Genomic DNA, 20206 nt, shown 5'->3' on the forward strand with positions numbered 1-20206 from the left:
AAGTGGTGAAATTTAATATGGACTTTCACACAATATTTGGTCTAAAAACTGGACTTTAGTAACACTTTTTAAAAACATTAACTTAAGTAGAAAGTATTTCATTTTGTAACTTATATAGAAACATTACTAAATAAATATTCCTCTCTAGTACCTGCCTTCCAAACATTGTCAAGTTTTGCTAAAACAGCAAGTGTTTACCAACCTGTTCTGTACTTCCTGTCCTTCACGATGTATACCCCGATGGAATTTCATGCCACTGAACAATGCAGAATTAGTGTTCCTCACAAAATTTTATTGTCCCCCCACCTTCAGAATTTGTGGTATCCCCACAATATGGTTGCCTAGGGCTAACAGTAAGAATCCCACGTCTTCTTGCACTGACAACAGGAGTGTGATTATACTGTGGGCATTTGACAAATATGCAGAATTGTACAGAATTTTTAAATATTGTGTGTGTGATTTTTAGTTACTTGATGCAGAATTACCCCAGAAGTAGAGATGCTGCACACCTCCAATCCACTTCAGGTATGTACATCCCCATGTGCCCTGGTATTAAAGATTTTCCCTGAGTGGTATCCTTCAGGGTCGCCTGTGTGTACTCTGTCACTCTGGGGAGTGATATACCCAAACTTAATCAGTTCCTTCTTATCCTTCAATGCCAAGGACCAGGGTTGTGCTGTGCTCCTCGGCACTTAAGGTTCTCAGTTTGGACAATGGGAGCACTGGGTTTGGGATGGTGCTTTTACAGTGCCACAGCTCAGCACAAACAACCATGTTATCGCCACAGGCTTGTCATGTGATAGTGGGCAGGCAGCCATATTCTTTGGAGCACTGTGTCTTAGACGAGAAAGGCACTGCAGTCTGCATAAGACGGCACAGCTCTAAATGCCTCTCTACTTCATTTATCCTCCTGACTGCTGAACTTGGGTGCCAGCGATTCTCCCTCCCACCTTGGAGGAAGATCTGTGATGTTTATTCCTTGGCACTGAGGAAGTTGATTATTGCAGGGACTCAGAGAATATAATCAGAAAGCTCCTCACCGAAGCCAAAGTGCTTAGCACCCCTTCTAAAGAAGGGAGCCCAGAGCTGCTTCTCTGAAACAAAATTTAAGCATGCTTGCCCTATCAGTTTTGGTTCTAGGTTTAAAGTCCACACAAAATTATGACCAATTCCTGATGTGCATCCCCCCAAAACACTTCAGGCAACAGGAATGCAAGTCATTCATTGTATCAATTTCTTGAAAGAACAGCAGGACTTGAAACTTAGAGACCAAGATATGCCACTAACAGAAACTGAAGTTTTTGAAAAAACATTTAATAGAAAATTTACCACCACCACTATACACTTACTAGTTAAAAACAGGTACGAGCATGACAACTGTCATGGGTAGCAAGAAGGAACTGAGGAGGGGAAAATTGAGACAGACCCACCTTCTATTTCACCAGGCAGCAGTGCAAGACGACTGGGAACATGTGTCACCTCAATGGGTACCACTGATAGAAAACAGCCTGACAACAATATACTGGTGTACACATCCTGAATGATGTGCACGTAGTCACTCAAAGAAAAATGAACTAGTTTGTTTTTCATCCTTTGAATTGATATGTACAAAGTGAACAATCAACATGACAAAAAAGTTAATAATTTTACATAAGATTACGGTGACAATAAAATCTTAGATTTTTAAAAAAGCTAAATCCCCAAAGTCTCTCTAAAAACATCACAGGTTTGTTCCTTCCTGGCCAAACTTGGCAAGAAGGGAAGAAATGAAAAGACATTAACTCCTAATTCCTTGCTTATTTATTTTGCTAATAAAGATTTTTATTATTAGTCTACCCAAGCCCAAACCTCATTAGAGCTTGATTTTTCCCTACAAAATATTCAAATGTTTTTGTCCAGTCAATTTAGCTTGAGAGGAAAGTACCACTATTTCCCGAGGGAGAGCATTCCATCAGCTATTGTAAGTTGAAATAAATTAAGCAATAGATCTTGCTGCTGGTAAATATTTTCTTGATGCTCAGACTATATCATTTCATTGCTCAGTTTCAGCTAATTAATCTTACTCACATCCCAGGGGCGGGAGGTGTCAACCACACAGTTATGCTCCCATCTTGATATTTCCATCAGCATTTGAAGAGTATGAAGTCACAGTTTAGGTTGTAACTATTACTCTCAGCTCTCAAGGACTGCTGAATACAATCCCTTACCAATGAGTTTACACTTACTATTCGCAGGTCTCCAATGCGCTTTTCAAGAAGTTCAGGCAGGCCTTCTGGAAGCGCGGGCACCTGCTTTGGTGTCATGACCTGAGAGGCATTGATTGGGTGAGTGGCACATCCATTCTCTCCTGATGGCTCAGACCCCGGACTGCCATTAGAGGTGCCATCAAGCAGCTTGTCAAAGTCAATTTCTCCCAGAATCTCCAGGGCACTTTCGGTTTCCTGCAGGAGTTCATGCTCATTTGTGCTACCAAAAATGGAGAGGACAGGATCGGTCACCCTGAGGTTCACGTCAGAGACATCATTTCCTGTGGTAGCAGAGGAGGAAGGGGTTTTACTAGGGGTGGAGGTGGCAATAGTCACTGGGGGTTCTGGATTGGATTCTTTCTTCCTCAGGGCTTCCTTTTCCTTTTGGAACTTCCGAATCATGGCTGCCAGAGAAAGTGAGTCCTTATATAACTTCTTCTTCTTCTTCTCAGATTTGTGAGAATTTAAAGCCATTACTCTGCAGAGAATAAAAACTTTTGTTAGAACGTATATGACTACCAATGCCAAAAAATCATCATCTGCAAGCATGTAGGAATTCACAAAAGCTAAAACTAACCTATGGAGAGAGAACAGCAAAGTCAGCCTTGTACGTGTGAACCATGAGATTTTTACCCAAATCAAGATTACAGACCTCATTACCAACCAAAATGCTCCTTTTCCACGCTGCCCATCTCTGTCATTCAGCACTACTAAATCCTGCACACAGTACAGTATTAACTAAAACTCATCTTAATGAATGTTAAGAGCAAATTATGGAGGAGTCAGTAGACTCCATATTTAAGACAGAATCTAAACTTATATTCTAATGCTATTTTCTGTATTGCCCTCCAAACATGTGAATAGTGATCAGCTAGTTTGTGATTTGGTATATTTAACTAGCGTGAGACACAAACTTTTCCAAAGAACATTCTTCCTCCCAGGGCTGGCAGTAGCCTGGGAGCCTGGTGGCAGGGGCACAGTATCTATGAAGGGAGCAGAGACCAGCAGCCAGGAAGAGAGTCAAACAAAATAGGAAGAAGAATTCTTTCAAAAACATTTTTCCCCCCTGGAAGTAACCCTGTCTACATGGCTGTTTGTTTTTGGAAAAGTCTCTTCTAGAAATGCAATTGCGCAAGATTATGCAAATGAAGCGTGAGATTTGTAAATCAGATCTTCATTTGCATTTTCAATCTCCCTCATTTGCATTCCTCTACCAAAGGGGAACGCAGTGTAGCCATAGCCCTTGTGAAAAAAGATTTTTCATAACTCTGAAAAGTTTTCAACTAAACAAAACATTATGGTTCTCTGAAAAGTTTACAGGTGAACACTAACATAAAACAGGTCCAGAACTTTCTTATGCAGAATAGAAATGCCACTTTCCTTTTTTTTTATTTTTAAATAGTTTATATTTAACACAATGCTGTACTGTTTGGATTTTTGTGTCTCTTCTCGTGCCTGACTGTGAACATTCAGTTGCAAATGAGATGTGTGGCTGACTGATCAGTTTGTAACTCTGATGTTCTTACTTAACTCCATTACAGTAGACCCTCGGTTTGTGTGACAGGCACGCTCCTGGAAAACCAGGCATAACTCAAAATTCGCACAAGTAGCGGGGGCCAGGCCACCAGTTCATTACCAGCAGCAAGGGATTCCCCCCATTAAGGGGGAAGAGAGCTGGCAAAGCACTTTACTCAGCCAGCTGTGCCCTGGGGTGTCGCTGCTGGAGAGGCAGGGGACGGGGATTCCCTTGCTAACAGGGTTCCCTCTATTTAAAGGCTGCTGACTGGCTATGAGCCAGCTCAGCTGCAGCAGCGGCTGCTACTGGGACAGGTCACCGTTGGGTTCCTTCAACACCTCCCTCCTTCCCAATGATGCCACTCAGGGGAAGAGTTGGCTGTGCCAGCTCTGTTCCCTTTTGACAAGGGGATCTCCTCCCCTATTGCCTGTGCATGTATCTCAAGGGTTTACTGTACTCATGTTTCTCTCTTTCCTGATCAATGTTTTGTGGCATACAGATATGTAAACATTAACTACTAATGTAGAACCCTGGAAATTTGCAAAGATCTTTGTTAGCTAACAGATACGGTTGGAAGTGCTACTACAGAGGACAAGTACAATTATTATAAGAAGTAATCCATGAAAATCACCTGCTAAAGCAGGGGTGGCCAACCAGTTAGATGCTAAAAGCTAAAATAGCTCTGGATAGAGTGCAAAGAGCCATATATCATATATAGTTTAGATATACATTATATAGAAATATGGATATATAAAATATCTATATAGATTGATATATCGATATATAAAAATATACAGTAAACCTGATCTCAATCCTCTTCTCCCAACCTACCCTCTCTATTGCCACCCATTCCAGGTACAAGTCTCAGCCCCTCTACATTTAAGTTAAAAGGCTTCTTTCTTCCTTTCTCCCAGAGTTTCAACAAGAGGAACACATATGCTACAGTCTCCCTTCTTTGAAGTCAGACAGTGCCATCGCAGCCAGGAACGGCAACTGCAGAGTAAGTCTTGCTCAGTCCTTGTAGCCCTGCAGCTTTTATCTGCAAAACTCCAACAAGACTCTATTGAGCATGTATGAATTGAGATTATTTTTCAACTCTTAGAATTTAGCCCCATATGTGTAGTTTTAATCCCAGGAACAGCAAGACCATCCCAGGACAGGATGGCACCCCAGCCAAATTTCCAGTCACTGCTCCAAAGCACAATGCCACTAAGCCTCTCTGTGACAAAGCTTTTAGATTTGATTTTAACAGGGATAAACAACTTACTTTTCCTTAATCATATAATCATTTTATTTTATGAAAATACTGAACCATTTTTGCTGAAACAAACAAAACGCCAGCCTGATGCAGACACACAGCTTGGAAAATTTCAGCTCACAGGGCTAAAAATTTGGCATGCTTACAATGAAGCAACCAAAAACAGGGTCTTTAGTTTAGGTTACACAGCCCTTCTGATTATAAAGATGGCACTATTACAAACTACTTTTTGGACTAATAACTCAATGTCATAACACTCTCTCTGTATTTGTCTGTGTACATTAGGTTCTCTGAAACCCTGTCCACATGGCATATAAAAACAAACAGTAATAAAGAATACTGTTATGCATATTGAACCACAGCTGTATTAATGCACATACACCACCTAACATGTTGATTAGTCACAGAGAGAAAGCCATGCTAATCAAAACAAAAAAGTTTGTTTTGACACACCACCTAAGTTTACATCACTCTTCAGACATAAGATTTCACCTTGTAGTACAAACTGCTCAAATTCTTTATGATAAAAATCATACTGAAGGAATGCTGAAGATAGGAATGATATAGTTATGGTAGCAATATACTGAATTTTTACAAAATGTTGTGTGTCCAAACCATGCATTCTACTTACTTCATCCAAAAAGATCAAAGTCTTTCAGCTTGATAAACTCATTTGGCAAGCTAACTGTACAAGCAATTGTCCACTTTAATCAACCAACCCATTAAGTTTGTTAAAAACTGCATTGAGATCAAAACTACTCACAAGACTGCCACAGACGGGGCCTACTCTGGCCAGGCCACAGTGCCCATGCCTGGCCTGCTGCAAGTAAGGATTGCTCTGACCACACTGGAACACCTTCATCTATGGCAGTGCTGCAGGTAGGGATACTCCAGCTAGGCTGCAGCAGCTCAATTCTCAGTATGCTGCAAACAGTGGTTCTTCAGCCCAACCGAAGCAGCCTGTACCCTGGCAAAAGGGGCTGCTCCTGCCAAGATGCCCCCATCCACCCCCCCAACCCATTTAATCAGTTAACCAGTTAAACCCAGCATTTAACTAGTATTCATGTGTAGCTAAGACTGAAAAATTTGTACTGTTTGAGAAAATTTGTGAAAATACAATTAAATATCATCTTAAGATAATGTAAAGGCATATATACCAGGTTAAAAATTAAAATTTGGTACCTAATTTAAAAAAATAACTAATTTTTATATTTCCTGACTTTACTAATTAAATGTGCTTTTTGACAAATTAGTAATATCTTAACAAGTATTTATTTGTATACTAATTTAATCACAAGTCTGGACTAAAGAATATATGAGAAAGTAGGCTTGACAAGCAGGAAAGTTAAACTGTGTTCCAAGTTTTTAATTATTTTGTAAGAAAGCCAACTACATAGTGACTTTTAAAAAGAATGTATTTAAAAGGAAGCTTATGTTACGACTAATTTAAGAAATCCTTACTTCTGATTAATATCACCACTTTGTATCATTAAAACAAAGAAAGCTGTCTGAATTTCCAAATGTTAAGCAGAGTCACAGGCCTGAAATTGAAAACTGAAGACAACACCACATAATAAGGTTCACGGTTAACTTTATGCACTACTGAGTAGTCCACAATGGAACTAGTTCAGTGCATAAAAGACCAGGCATAGATCTTTGCAGAATGCAAGCTTCAGTTTGTTCAGTGACACACTAACCTGCATGTTTTCGCTTTTTGTTTCACATGCATTACAATCTTGTTTGAATGTATTGCAGGGTAAAGTATAAATGCAGATGGAAAATCTCCATTAATTTTCGTACTCTCTTGGTTAGATGAAAACATTTTTGTTCATATTAGGTTTCATAAAATTTTGACAGAAAACTACATCATCAATGCCCATTTTGCAATACCCAAGCAATTAAAAAAAAAAAAAGTCATCCTATTATAGACTGATTCAGTGTTTCCCAATTTTATTTGGCCATGGAACCCTGTTCACCTTGAAAGAATTTTGCTTAACCCCATTCCCAGGCTCCAAACCCTCAGCCCACAAACCCACCCTGCCCTCTAAGCCTTACCTGCCTCAGCCCCCATATCCACATTCCTATCCCCAAGATTGACCCCCATCCCACAAACTGCCCCACCCCCAGGCTTAACTACTCTCAGCCCCAAACCCACCGCCTTATCTCCAGGATTAACCTGCCTCAGCCCCCAAACCTGCCCCATGGACTAACCCATCCATGGAGCTGGCTGGGGAGCCAATGCTGGGCTGCCACATGTGCTTAGTGGAAGGAAGGCTGGCATGGAGGTGTTTCAGTGTTGAGGGGAAGGGGGGCGAGCCAAGCCATGACTACCGGAAGGGTGTGGCCTCTTGGGTAGCGGGATGAGTGAGGGGCTATCTATGGTTCCCTGCCCTGCTGCCCCTGGAATAATGGAACTAAATTCAGTTGGTTTAACGGCTGCATCCCTCCTGCAACCCGCCAGCCATTAATCCAATTAAATGTAGTTCTACTGTTTCAGGGGTGGCAGGGCAGGGAGCTGCAGAGGAGCCAGTGGGAGTTTCTCTCACAGAACCCTTATTTTCACTTTGTGGAACCCCCGGGCTCCACTGAACACCATGTGGGAAACACTGGACTGATTACATGACAATTTTTTTTCTTTTTAAATTTCAGCTATTACTGAGAGGAACAGCCTCAAACATACATTTTAATTTTGTCAAAATTGGGTTTTCTTTCAGCTTTAGGCAACTGATTTTCCCCATATGTGATTAAAAAAATAGGAATGGTAAAATTAAAATTTATCAATCAGACTTGACTAATTGAGCACATACATTATTTGTAAAGCTGCAACCCAGAACAATTTCTTTTTTTTAAATGAAATGGTCACATTTCTTTCAGACCCTGAAGAAAGTGCTTTAAACTGTGAATTGTGATATACAGTAAACTCTCTCATAACCAGCAGCTCTGGGACCAGGAGCTTGCTGGATATGAAAATGTTATGGATAATAGTGAGGGATCCCTTCACCACCAGCCCTCTGCTAGTGGGGCCACGCTACGGCAGCGCTCCCCTACCTAAAGCCCTTGGCAACTCATTCCCTGGAGCACCACCTTCGCCTGCACAGCCTGTTCCGCACTCACCGCTGGAGTTCAGCGGCTCAGGCCCATGTTCCAGCCACCCATCCCACCACCCTTTCACAGGGGTTCACCAGTCCCCAGCAAGTCATGACCCGACCTGTGCTGCCACACACGGGGACTGGCATGCAGCAAAGGGATACTCCCTCCCACACCCCCAACAAACCAATAACGGTGGCTGCTGAGGAGCCCTGGAGCCACCCAGGCCCAGGGAGGGATGAGGAGTGGTGGATGCAGCAGCCTCCGCTCAGCTCCCTACCCATGTCCCAGCACCAGTTCCTTGTTAAGAAAAGGAAGTGGCATCAATGGCTCAGGACAGGATCTCTTAGCCACCTGCAAGCAGCACATCTGCCCTGAAGAAGAAACCCAGGTGCTGGGATAGAGCCTGGTAGCAGTTCTGGTCATTTGAGAGCGCAGTTCATTGAACACCAACTTAAAACAGAGTCTACCGTGAACTTCATTATTATGCTAACTCTAGGAAGTCCCCAGATAGCAACTTAAAGTCTTATAAAAAGGCTGTACCACTAATACCCAGACACACAACACTACCCTAGCCCTAAAATTGTGGAAGATATCCATTTTAGTACAATAAACTGAACCCACTTCTAACCAATTCCCTCACTGCTCTTTTTATATTTGTCTATCACAACTTCACATTTAGGCATGAAAGATTTGATTTTTATCAGTGTCAGTAAATACATCAAATTATCTCCATGTAGAGATTTAGGAATAAATATTTTTATCTATAATAATGGAAATTTACAGAGAGGCAAAGTAAAAAAAAGTTTCACTTAGACTACTTACTTTGTGTATTTTGACATGTGACTTTTTCTCTAATGGTTATAAAGCTTTTTTTAATCTCATTGTCTGTCATTAATTGTTTGACCTCCTCCATAATTAACAAGCAGTCCTCCAGTACCTTAAAGACTACCAAATTTATTTATTAGGTAATGAGCTTTCATTGGCAGGACCAACTTTCTTAGCCACAAAAGCTACAGGACTTCCTGTTATTTGTGAAGCTACAGACTAATACAGCTACCCCGAATATATTCTCCACCACAAACTGTCTACAGCTGTGAAAATTTACATAAAAATAAAAATCTATATTGCTCAAAATAAAAAAAAAAAAAAAAAAAAATTTGCTGAGCCTATTTATGGTTAACTATTTTAGAAAAAATGCCAAGACTGGCAACTGAACTTGATGGGGTGAGGGGACATTAAACTACTACTACTCTTGTTGCATGAGGTGCCCTCTCCTTTACAAACCTGGAAGATAAACTTACCCCAGCTGCTTAGGAACTTTCATTTTCCGGGGCTTTTTCTCCTTCTCTGTCCCCTCCTCTTTCCGCTTGCGCTTCTTAATCCCACGATCCTCTCCTTCTTTTAGTTTGGATACCTAAAGCATCAAAAAGGTGATAGCATTACCTCTGCTTTAAGAAGTTTCATGCTGCAATAAGTGATTCAGCCTCCTCTGAGCTGAGCTGACACGGCTATCAAGGAATTGGTTTAAAAAAAGCATGTAGATAATTTCTTCATCTGTTTAACTCACCAAGAGCTCTTATGGCCCAAGTTAAACATTTTCTTATGTATTTTCTTTTTGCTTTTCACCACTTCATATAATACAATGGTCTTAGACTATGTTTTCTAGGCAGGTTCTTGCTTTCAAATGTATTTGTATAGCACAAGAGGGTACCTGATACAGTCTAATAGCATTCAAGTATTGCCATAGCTAAAAAAAAAATTTTTTTTAATTAAAAAAAAAGATACATAATTGAAAATATTTAACAGCAGCCTTGGGAAAAGCATCACATCTGGTTCCACAATGGTTCTGACAAGTAAAGAAAACTTCCACACAGCAAGAAAAGACGTCAGAGAAGATGGAAAATTCTAAGGAGGAGACAGAATGCATGCAAGCCTGTTGGTTTCAAAGAGGTGGTATAACAGATTCTGGAATCAGCTGTAACCAGTGAGACAGAAACAGCATAAATTTTAACAAAAAGCAACCATTTTTCAGAACATAACTGCACTGAGTAACACATTCAAGAGAAATATTTGGACATGTCTTATAAGGCTGTTTTGGACATTAGGAACAATGTAAAATCTTGCAAAATTTTGTGAAATTGTAAGTGATCTCTAAGAAGTCACTCTGAATTTTCTTATATGGCAATGCTGCTTTTATAGAAGTACCACTAATTGACTTCAGCAACATTTAAAAAAAATGTATGGGTCCCATTTGTTTGCCTGCTTTAAACCGCTGCATTGCCTGCAGAAATCACAGGTTATTTATGTTAGGAAACCTTGTGATTTCTCAATCCCTTATACATGAGCAGCCAGACAATGAGATTGACACAATTTGCATCTATTTATCAGCAATCTCTCAGTCTTCTCATTTTGTTGTAGCCATCTTATGCAGCCCTTCCCCATTTTCAATAAGCCAAAACTTCCAGGGGGAAAGAAACTATGATTACTTACTTTAGGTGGCCTGTGCTTTTTGTCCTCTGCAAAGTCTTCATCCTCTGAATCCGATGCTTGGCGGAATTGCAATGTTCCTGTATTGATATAAAATCCTCCGTATTTGGTTGTCAAGGATGCAGGAACCAATTCATCATACTGGGCAAGAAATAGAAGAGTGAGGTAATTAATCAAATATCTACCACCTAATTAATAGGAAACAATTCACTTATCGAAATACAATCTCTGGACATGAGACATTTAACAAAAATGTGTTACATAACTTGCTAGATTTCAAATCATAAAATATCAGTGCTGTGGAAAAGTTAAAGTCTGTGGAGCCCTAGCATCACAGTACCAATCCACTGCTTTTGAAACAAACCACTATTAGTATTTAGGAAAGGTGACACGGTAACAATGGAGTGATGGCAGTGGCACAGAAAAACACATTACTATTTAGATGTAGTACTTTCAATTAACAGTCGTATACCTAGGTCAATATTCTTTCTCTGCCAGTATCTACTACTGGCAGATTCAGATGTCTGTATGTGAAACCATGAGGCAGACAATTACAGAACACCTCCCTAAAGTCAAAGAATTGCTCTTCCCAACTCCATTGGTCACTAGGTGACTTATAGCCTGCAGTATGCAGATTCAATATACCTGTATATTTTTTTCAAAAGCCTACAGAGATCTCAGTCTTATGGATAGTAGCTAGCCAAAGAATCCATAGAATCGTAAGTTTGGAGAAAAATTTCCTTCACCAAATTTCAATTTCACAGAATTCACTCATCTTTCTATTATGAGAAAAGGTTGCCTAATTTACTGTCTCTATACCATTTCTGTATACCTCTAATGTGATCCTCTCTCAATTTCTCTCTAAATACTCCTTATCTTTCAATGCCTCGTTATTTTTATCACCTGTTCATAGACCATTTCTTTGTTATATTTTTGATATAAGGTGATCAGACTGAAAAGAATATTGCAAGTAAGGGTGTTCATGAATTATGTACAGATTTTATAAAATGTGTATTCTATTTACATAGGGGTTTTATAATATTTGGAATACTACATTTTAATATTTCATTTGCTTTTTCTGACTCTCTGCTCAGTTTAGTATTTGCTTCACTCAGTTGTTCATGAGGATACCTCAGTTTTTATTTTGAATTATTACACTTGATTAGAATTCAGTAATATATATGAATATTTCACACAATTTTTTCAAACAGGCTTTACTTTATCAACATTAGATGCCATCTACTACCATGCTCTCATTCAATTGGATTTGTCATTCATCTGAAGTTCCTTACAATCTTCTTAAGTAGCCTATAGAATGATTACCTGCAAGAGTTCCCACCTCATCTTTCCCTGTTCATAAAGATGTCAGATCCCACCAATGGTAGTGTAAAACTCCAACCACCACACCAAAATTAACCTTATGCCAGATAATTATTGAAATGTAGGGTGGAAAGGAACACTTAAAAAGAGATGACTAATGGGGGGAATATGACAGAGGTGCATAAAATTATAAATGGTGTGGAAGAAGCATTGTTTACTGCTGTACTTAATACATAAACTGGAGTTGACTAATGATATTAATAGGCAAGAAGTTTAAAATAAAAGCCAAGCTGTGGAACTCATTGCCTGAAGACACTGTGAATGCCTGATTTACATCTGGTTTAAAATAAAATAAAAATCATTCAGATAAGTTTACAGAGGACAGATCCACAAATCATGTTCTGGGCATACCTAAACTTTTAGCTGCTAGAAGCTGGGACTAGACAAGAAGGGTTAGATCACAAGATAAACCACCCTGTCCCATTCACTTTCTCTGAAGCACCTAGTACTGCCGAAAGACAACATACTGGATCACTGGTTTGACCTAGTGTGGCCAGTTTTAAGAGTGGCTGCCCCTTTCTTGAGTTGTGGGCTCATTTTCAGAAGTTCAAAATTAAATCAATTGCTGTTATGATTGTCTAAAGGTAGTTCTTTCGCTAATCATGCACTCCAGTCATTTTCTTTTGAAATGCTGTCCAAAGGCTTCTTACTTTTGTTGACTCTTAGAAAGAAATATTTAGTTTTGTCTTTATGTAAGAGAACTAACATAGTCGTAGTTCTGATGCAGTCTAACTAAAAATTCCAATACCTAAACATTATGGATGTGCATTTGGTTTTGAAATGTACATCTGGTTACAGGTTGTGGTACAACATCAACTTTTTACTACATAATACCCTTTGTTGCATCCACAAATCTTTTTTGCTCCTTGTCACCCTCAACCAACTTCCAGACAGTAGGAAACAAAGTGACAGGACAGAAACAGTCACACTAAGCTACACAGTCATATCAATGTTAAGTTCTGAAGATGGTTTGGTGTATACATAGACACCTTGGTTTTTCTTCAGCTCACTGGGGAAAAAAAATCAATGCTGTTTTGCTGCAGTGCTGTAGGACAATGAGAATACATTTCCATGAAGCACAACCTATCCTGAAATCCAGGTGGACATTGTGGTTAAAAGGTTTTATTAAACATGTGCATGCAAGTCATTTGTAGTAAGTGTTAAGTACAAATTTAGAGCTAACCACTGACAAAGAAGAATGTGCTGCATCTCCTCTCTCACTACCTGCATTCGTCCCCCCCTCCAGTCTTAGACTTACTTAACAATCATTAGTTCACCATCAGGACTCAAGAAATTGGAACCGTATGAATGGTGGTTGTCAGACCCTGGTAATCTGGTCTATTCAATCACTGTTTCAAGTACCTAGATTTGATTGTTCTGCAGTTACATCTTTAAAGATCTAGAAGTATTTACTTTGCAGGTTTGCTGCCCCAAAGGATCATTTTTCAGAAATAACTGATAGGACTGTTTTTTCAGCATTATGAAATACAACACAGCACTTTCTAGTATTTCACAAAAGCAGTCTCCTCCTTGAAAAGCAAAGAAGGCTTCAGCCACACTGGCAGTTATGTCCAGTATGAAACACACTGCCTAGGTCTACAGTGGAGAGTTTTGTACACAAAACTCATGGAGCAGTACACACAAAATGTGTTCTGCTGACAAAAAAGTTGTGTACATGCTCCAGGGGGCCCTTTTGTTGACAAAGAGGAGCAAAAGATTGATCCGCTTTTATGTGTACATGCAATCTGTTGACAAATTTTATCAGACCATCTCTTCTGACAGTAACTTCTGTAGACAGATGCTTCCAGTGTAGCCATAGCCAATGGGTCCAAATATCTGCCTGTCTTGATCTCCTTAACTCCGACTGTATGAGCCTCAGTTCAGTTTCTACATGTTCCCAAGAGCCCAGTCATGAATTTTGATCACTGCCTTTTCATGTACTTGCAAGAGCTCTAAATAGAAGTTGCATTTAGCAATTGAATAAGCAATGTTAAACATGGCAACAAACTTCTAGACCTTGTGTTTCATTTTACAGAAGTGAAAGTTTTTTTTAGTGGACAAACTGCAATTTTTGCTTGCACAGATTTCACATGCAGAGCTGTCACATACGTGGAACACTTACAAAAGGTCTACTTTTTTCAGAAGGACTCATGCATTTGGCAAGTTACAAAAAATAATCTGATACTAATATTTAGATTGCCATGAACTGAAAAATGTCTAAATTTTTCATATTGATTTAGCATACCCTTCTGCACCACATGCATTAAGATTACTTGGTCCAGGGCCATCAGTACAACCCCATGGTGGTTCCAGATATTTTTTTAAACCAATGGTTTAAAATGTGTTCCAGACATTTCTCTTTGTAAAAAATAATAAAGATCAAGCAAGTCTGTCCGTAGTTTTTTAAAAAAAAAATACAGACATTTATTTTGGAAATTAATATTTGACACAGCATGTTATGCTACTGGCTGTGACAGCAACAAAGGCTTCAATTAATCAAGTACTTAAAAACATGGCTAACTTTAAGCACTTGAGGTGTCCCACTTAAGTCAATGGAACTGATCAAGTTCTTAGACTTACACACCTGCTCAAGTACCTGGATGAATCTGGGCCAGCTAGTAGGCCCTCTCTCTTCTATGAAGGAAATTAAATTACAATTGATAAAAATAGCAATTTTTTTCTTTTCTGTTCTACACAGCGTACTCAGGCTTCTTTGATAAAAACAACTGCTTTTGAACTATCAGACTAAGTTTGCAATAAATCTTTATTCTTCATCTTAACTAAATTCAATTGTTTGCAACATTTATCAGGTTCTAGAACACACCACCAGACTCTCCAAGGCGGAGTGCTGAAATTTGACCTTTTGACCTCTATGTATGTTCTGTGTGCCAGTGATATTTTTTAAAGTCACTGATAGTCCTACTTACAACAGCTTCATTAATAATGAAATTAAGATGCAGAGCTTTAACTGTTTAGGTGGTTGTTGGTAGCCTTGGCTGGTCTTAAGCGAGCTGCTGGCTGCATGGTGGAGCAGGGGCAGGGCTGTGTTCTGCCTTGCTTGCCAACGAAAGTCAGCTTGGGTGCTGGGGGCTGCTGACCCCTGTTCCAGAAGCTTCTCTACAGCCAAATTTGTCCTGCTTTTAAGGAGTGGGGAGGTGGGAAGAGAAAGAAATTACTTACTAGTAACTGTTCAAGACACACCTTTATGCACGGGATATAGAATTCCTGGCATCGAGCAGCAGACCTGCCCTGAAAAGCTTTGTTTATTGGGGACTACACAACAGAGAGTTTGTGCGAGGGCAACAGTGCACTTTTTTAGGCCTTAGCTACACCACAAAATTTTGCTGAAAAACATTATGCTGCTTTAATTAAATCACTGCTGCATGTCCACACCATGCTCCCTCCTTATATCAGCACAGGGGATACATACTAACATCCCTTGTATCAATGCAAAGAGCAGTGCATTTGGTAGCTATCCCATTACGAAGCTGATCATTGGGTACTTTGGGAAGGGTATGGAGTGCCTCCTTGAGCAAGTACATCATCATATGATGCAGGTTTCTCTATTCCATCATTCCATAGGCATCCTACTAAATTGCCAGCTGCTTTTTAACTGACAGGTATTGTGGGGGCAAGGAGGAGGCGTGTGCGCCAGGAAGATGGCTTGGAAGGGTGCGTTGGGGAAGTGTATATGTGACAGAGAGGGAGAATATATGTTGGGGGAAGGAGAGGGTGTCAACAAGCTGTCTCTAACTTCAAAACAGTCTGTGCAACCAATCCTGGGGAAGAAGTACCCCACTCACATCAGCCCCCAGCTCTGAACAGCACAGCGCCATGTCCCCCCAACCACTTCAACAGCAGTCCACTCTGCCTGCCAGCTGAGTTTTGCCACCAGAAGTAGCTTTTAAGTGCATATAACTTCCACTGTTTTGTCAAAAATAATCTTTTGCTGATAAAACTGTGTAGCATAGACAAGGCTTTACATACAGCAGACAACATCTCCCAATTGCAAAGTCCTAGGTTATTAGCATTCCGATAGAGATGGGAAAAGTAGCACGAACATAGGAGAAAGTAAGAGCAACAGCTACTGGTACACCACCTTTTTCTCCTTTGAGGGCCTCCAAGTATGATGATCTCCTGCAAATTAGAAAACAGTGCTCTACCAGAAGTATGGCAGACAAGGAGTTCTTTGCTAAATGTGCATTGTAGCACTGCTTTCACAAACTACCTTTGGGGCCAGCAGGACCAAAAGCCACCACAGGCCCTGGGGCAAGGTCTTTAAGGTGGGGAGGAGACAGACCAGCTCTATGGCCCCAGAACTGGTGGGGCCTCGGGCAGGCAGGGCAGAGCCAGGAGAGCCGGATCTCAGTGTTCCCAGGACCATGGCACTGGCACCCCCTATACCCAGTCGGCTGAGATCCAGAGTGCGCCCTGCATGGCACTGCAGCTTGGATTCAAATGGGGCCATAGCACAAACCACTGCTGCTGATACAGTAGTTCAGAGCCCCAGACCCCTTAAAATCTCCAGGCCCCAGGACAATTGCCCTTCTCCCTGGCAGCTTCCCTGACTTGTGAACAATGCTAAATCCAAGGAGCACTATCTGAAGAAAGCGAGCAATGAATTCCAAGATGCTGCTCTGCACATCTCCACCAGGGGAGCCTAGCTAAAGTCTGCCACTGACCTAACAAGTTGTTAAAAATAGGCCTTTAAATCAAGGGGGACTAATTTCCTAGCTGAGATGTAGCAATGTTCTATGCACTGCCTAATCCAATGTGAAAGTCTCTTTGATAATGGGTATAAGATGGCTTTTCTCCCAGTACGTTATAAATAGCCCATTAGGATTTTCTAAAGAACACTCTTCTCCGATTGACTAAAAGTGCCCTCACTGTTTAGACAAGTTTCATAGAGTGAGATTGGGACTGGTGGAAAATACATTGACCTAGGAGGAAATCCGAAGCCACCTTATGCATGAAGCTGGAAGGGGGCACTACAATAACATTGTCTTTGTGAACTACATTATATGGTTCAATAGCTATTCGAGCAATAGTTTCACACTTCTAGAAGGGGTAATTCCTAACAGGAAAGCTAGCTTTGATTAATAAATGGTCAAGGGGCTTGCATAAGAAGCTCAAAGAGCTCCCATCAGCTTCATTAGAAAGAGATTTAGGTGCCATGAAAAGAAAGGCAGGCAGTGCATTTAACTTTACCTTTAAGAAATCCGAAGGCCACAGGATGAGAGAAGATGAATTTCTCCTGAACACAAATGCAAAAAGCAAATACTGCTATCAAGCTTATTTATTTATTTTTATTTTTTAAATAGAGGGTATGGGTAGGCCCTGACACTTGAGGTGCAGAAGGTGCTTTAAGACTACAGGGACCTCAGCTAGAGATGGAGAGTCTCTTACTCATAGCTCAGACAGCCAACTGTTTCCATATTGCATTTGAAAATTGAGCACATCCCAGATTGTAAAAGGATGTTTGAGCCCTCCAAAACCTGAACCTGACAAATGTGGGCAGTTATCTAGTCTTCACACTGTAAGATGGAGCATCTCTGAGTTGGGCTGTTGGATCTCCCCTTGCTACTGAGACAGACATCCAGAGATACAAAGCAGTAGGTATGTCATTTCTCTGGCCAGCTGCAGAAGGTCTAGATACCAGTGCTGACGAGGCCATGTTGCAGCTATTAATGCAATGTTGGCAGTCTGACTTAATTTTCTTATGACCCAAGTTATAAGAATTGAAAGGAACACATACAGAAGATGTTGGCTGAACGCCAACAGAAACATACCCTTAAGAAAGTTTTTGTCTCAAAGTGCTTTTGTGCAATATACTTGGCATCTGGTCTTATATTTGTGACTAAACAAATCTGGTTGGGCTCATCTGTGAAACAGCACAATAGGGCTACTGAATTCAAAGAGCACTTACAATGATGATTCTGAGCCTTCCTACTAAGCAGGTCTGCCAACGTGTTCACCTGGTCTACAAGGAAAAGAGCTACTGGGTGGCTTTGGCACTGGATGCCTGTGACAGCCAAAGGCCAGTGGGCTGCAGTAGTCTGACAGGAGGCAAATATACTGGCCACTGGATGAAAAGTTTTCTGTTCCCTGAGTATCCAGAACCAGCAGGCACTTGCCAGCCAAACTCAATCAGGGAAGTCAGACCAATTAATACACCTGAAGTTCATTAAATCATTTTCCAGACTCAACTAAGGTAGGCTGATTAGGACACCTGGGGCCAACAAAGAACCACTTGAGACACATTAAAAAGGAGTCCTTCTGTTAGCTGAGATTTAGTGTGAGGACCTGGAAGTAAAGTGGTGCCCTGAGGAAAAGCTAGAAACTGTTGGGAGGGGCTGTTTGGGGAAACAGCCCAGGGTAGGGCTACACCTCAAGTAGTGGGGGAGGGGGAGACCACCTGTTGCAAGTGCCATTAAGGGCCCAGGGCTGGAACCTGGAGTAGAGCATGGACCCAGGTTTCTCCTAACCCTCCCAACTCCACCACTAGAGACAATCCCCGAGAGGGAGGACTTAGACTAATAAAGGTTCTCACATCACATCCATTGACTGGCCTATGATAAAGTTGGCTCATTAGACTGTAAGCCTTGCCTCCCAAAAGATAGTGCAGCTATGTTGGGGGGGGCAGGGGGGTGTCACAGTAAGCTTCAGAGGTTTTTCCTCTAACTGCCAGTGCAGGACATGTGAGGCAAAGTCAGAACTCTGCTGCAATGCCCTAGAGCTGTTATTTTGTGGAAGCAAGAGACCTATGAATGCACTATTTGCTGCTGTAGTCCATGGGTGTGGTATTGTCTGTAAGCACCTATACTACACAGTGCAGCAGAGATGGTGGAAGGCTTTGCTGGCCCATCAAGGTGCCCTGAATTCTAGTACCTTGGTAAGTGTGGATTCAAGTGTTTCCCAGGCTACATCTTTGACAGTTTGGCAACGCACACTCCAGACCAGATTGGAGGCACTCTTGATAATTATGATAAGGGAGAGGAACGCAAACGATACTCCATGGAGGACATGATCCCTGTGAATTATTTTAATTGCAGCAGCACTGGTTCCTACTAATAAACCTGCAGAAGCACTCGAAAAGGAACAGTTTCCATTGAAGAATGTACATTTGGCATTGCCAGTGGTGCAAAACTCTCATGTTCAGACAAGCAAAGGCATGACAGAGTGATGAAACCATGCGACTAGTGGTGTTGAGGGGTGCGGAGGGAGAATCATCGCCTAGTACATACTGGTTATTTCCTGAGAGTTGCCAGACGACCTTGAATCTGAAGCTTTCTTGGGGAAGAATGGCTCTGGTCTGAGTGGAGTACAAGACTGTTACGATTAAGATGATTCTTCGAACAGGTACAAGTGGCACCTTCTTCCAGTTAATAGCCCCAAAGACTGGAAGATGTTGCACATGTGATGTGCAGAGTATGGATAGTCATATATTCCTTGTTGTAGAAGGTGTGCACCAACCAGTGAGACACACGTAGGGCTACAGACAAGTCAAAAGGAAGGCCTCTGAATTGGCAGCCTTTTGTGCCCCATCTCACATGCTTCATATGCCTCCAGTTTAGAGCTGCACGCTTATTAGCTGGTATTAGGAAAACATGTCCTTAGAGAGCATCCTGAATTTAATGCTTTTACATCTCTGTTCTGGATTCTAAGGTCAAGGATGAGTCTTGTAAAGTTGCTCGTGTTCGGAATAAGGAAACAGAATTTTACTCTCACTTTTCCTCAGTGTCTCTGCAGATACTGTTCAGTTTTTCTCCTCCAAGCCTCCAGTCTTGAAAATGAAACACTCCTCTTCCACCAGGATGCTCTTATACCATGGGTACTCGAAAAGAAAGGGGAGGGTTGAGAGGTGGTCATGTATGGAACTACATAGACTGTCACATATGGAGTCCAGTAACCAGACAAAAATAATCATGCAACAGATGTTGCAGAAAGGCAAAGTCCTAAAGTATGTGTACGTGAAGTGGATACGCAGAGTATTGTGTGGTACATGAGTCTCAAAATACACCATCAAAATTGCTATTTAGAAGCTAGCGTTGAGGACTGAGAATGCACAGGGAGGAAACGTCAGAGTACAGAAGTAGACTATTTGCCAGTAGCAAGTTTAGGAAGTGGCTGACATTACTACACTAGCATTGCAAATGCACCCCTTGGTGTGCTTGGGAGCTTGTCTTTTAAAAAAAATTATATATATCAGTATTATCTGAAAAACCTCTT

At 41.0% G+C, this 20206-nt stretch overlaps 1 protein-coding gene across 5 annotated transcripts in view; it reads right to left on the reverse strand.

Moving 5' to 3' along the window:
• The window catches only part of UBN2 (ubinuclein 2), a 94208-nt gene that overhangs the window by 57159 nt on the left and 16843 nt on the right, over positions 1–20206 (reverse strand). For all 5 annotated transcript variants that reach the window (XM_075010581.1, XM_075010553.1, XM_075010572.1 and 2 more), the window contains 3 exons: positions 10601–10738; positions 9412–9524; positions 2226–2724 (listed from right to left, as the gene is read on the reverse strand). In XM_075010581.1, coding sequence (XP_074866682.1) covers positions 2226–2724; positions 9412–9524; positions 10601–10738 — 750 coding nt within the window. The remainder of the gene's footprint in view (positions 1–2225; positions 2725–9411; positions 9525–10600; positions 10739–20206) is intronic.

Source organism: Carettochelys insculpta, chromosome 1, assembly GCF_033958435.1.
Source record: "Carettochelys insculpta isolate YL-2023 chromosome 1, ASM3395843v1, whole genome shotgun sequence".
Classification (NCBI taxonomy): Eukaryota; Metazoa; Chordata; order Testudines; family Carettochelyidae; genus Carettochelys; species Carettochelys insculpta.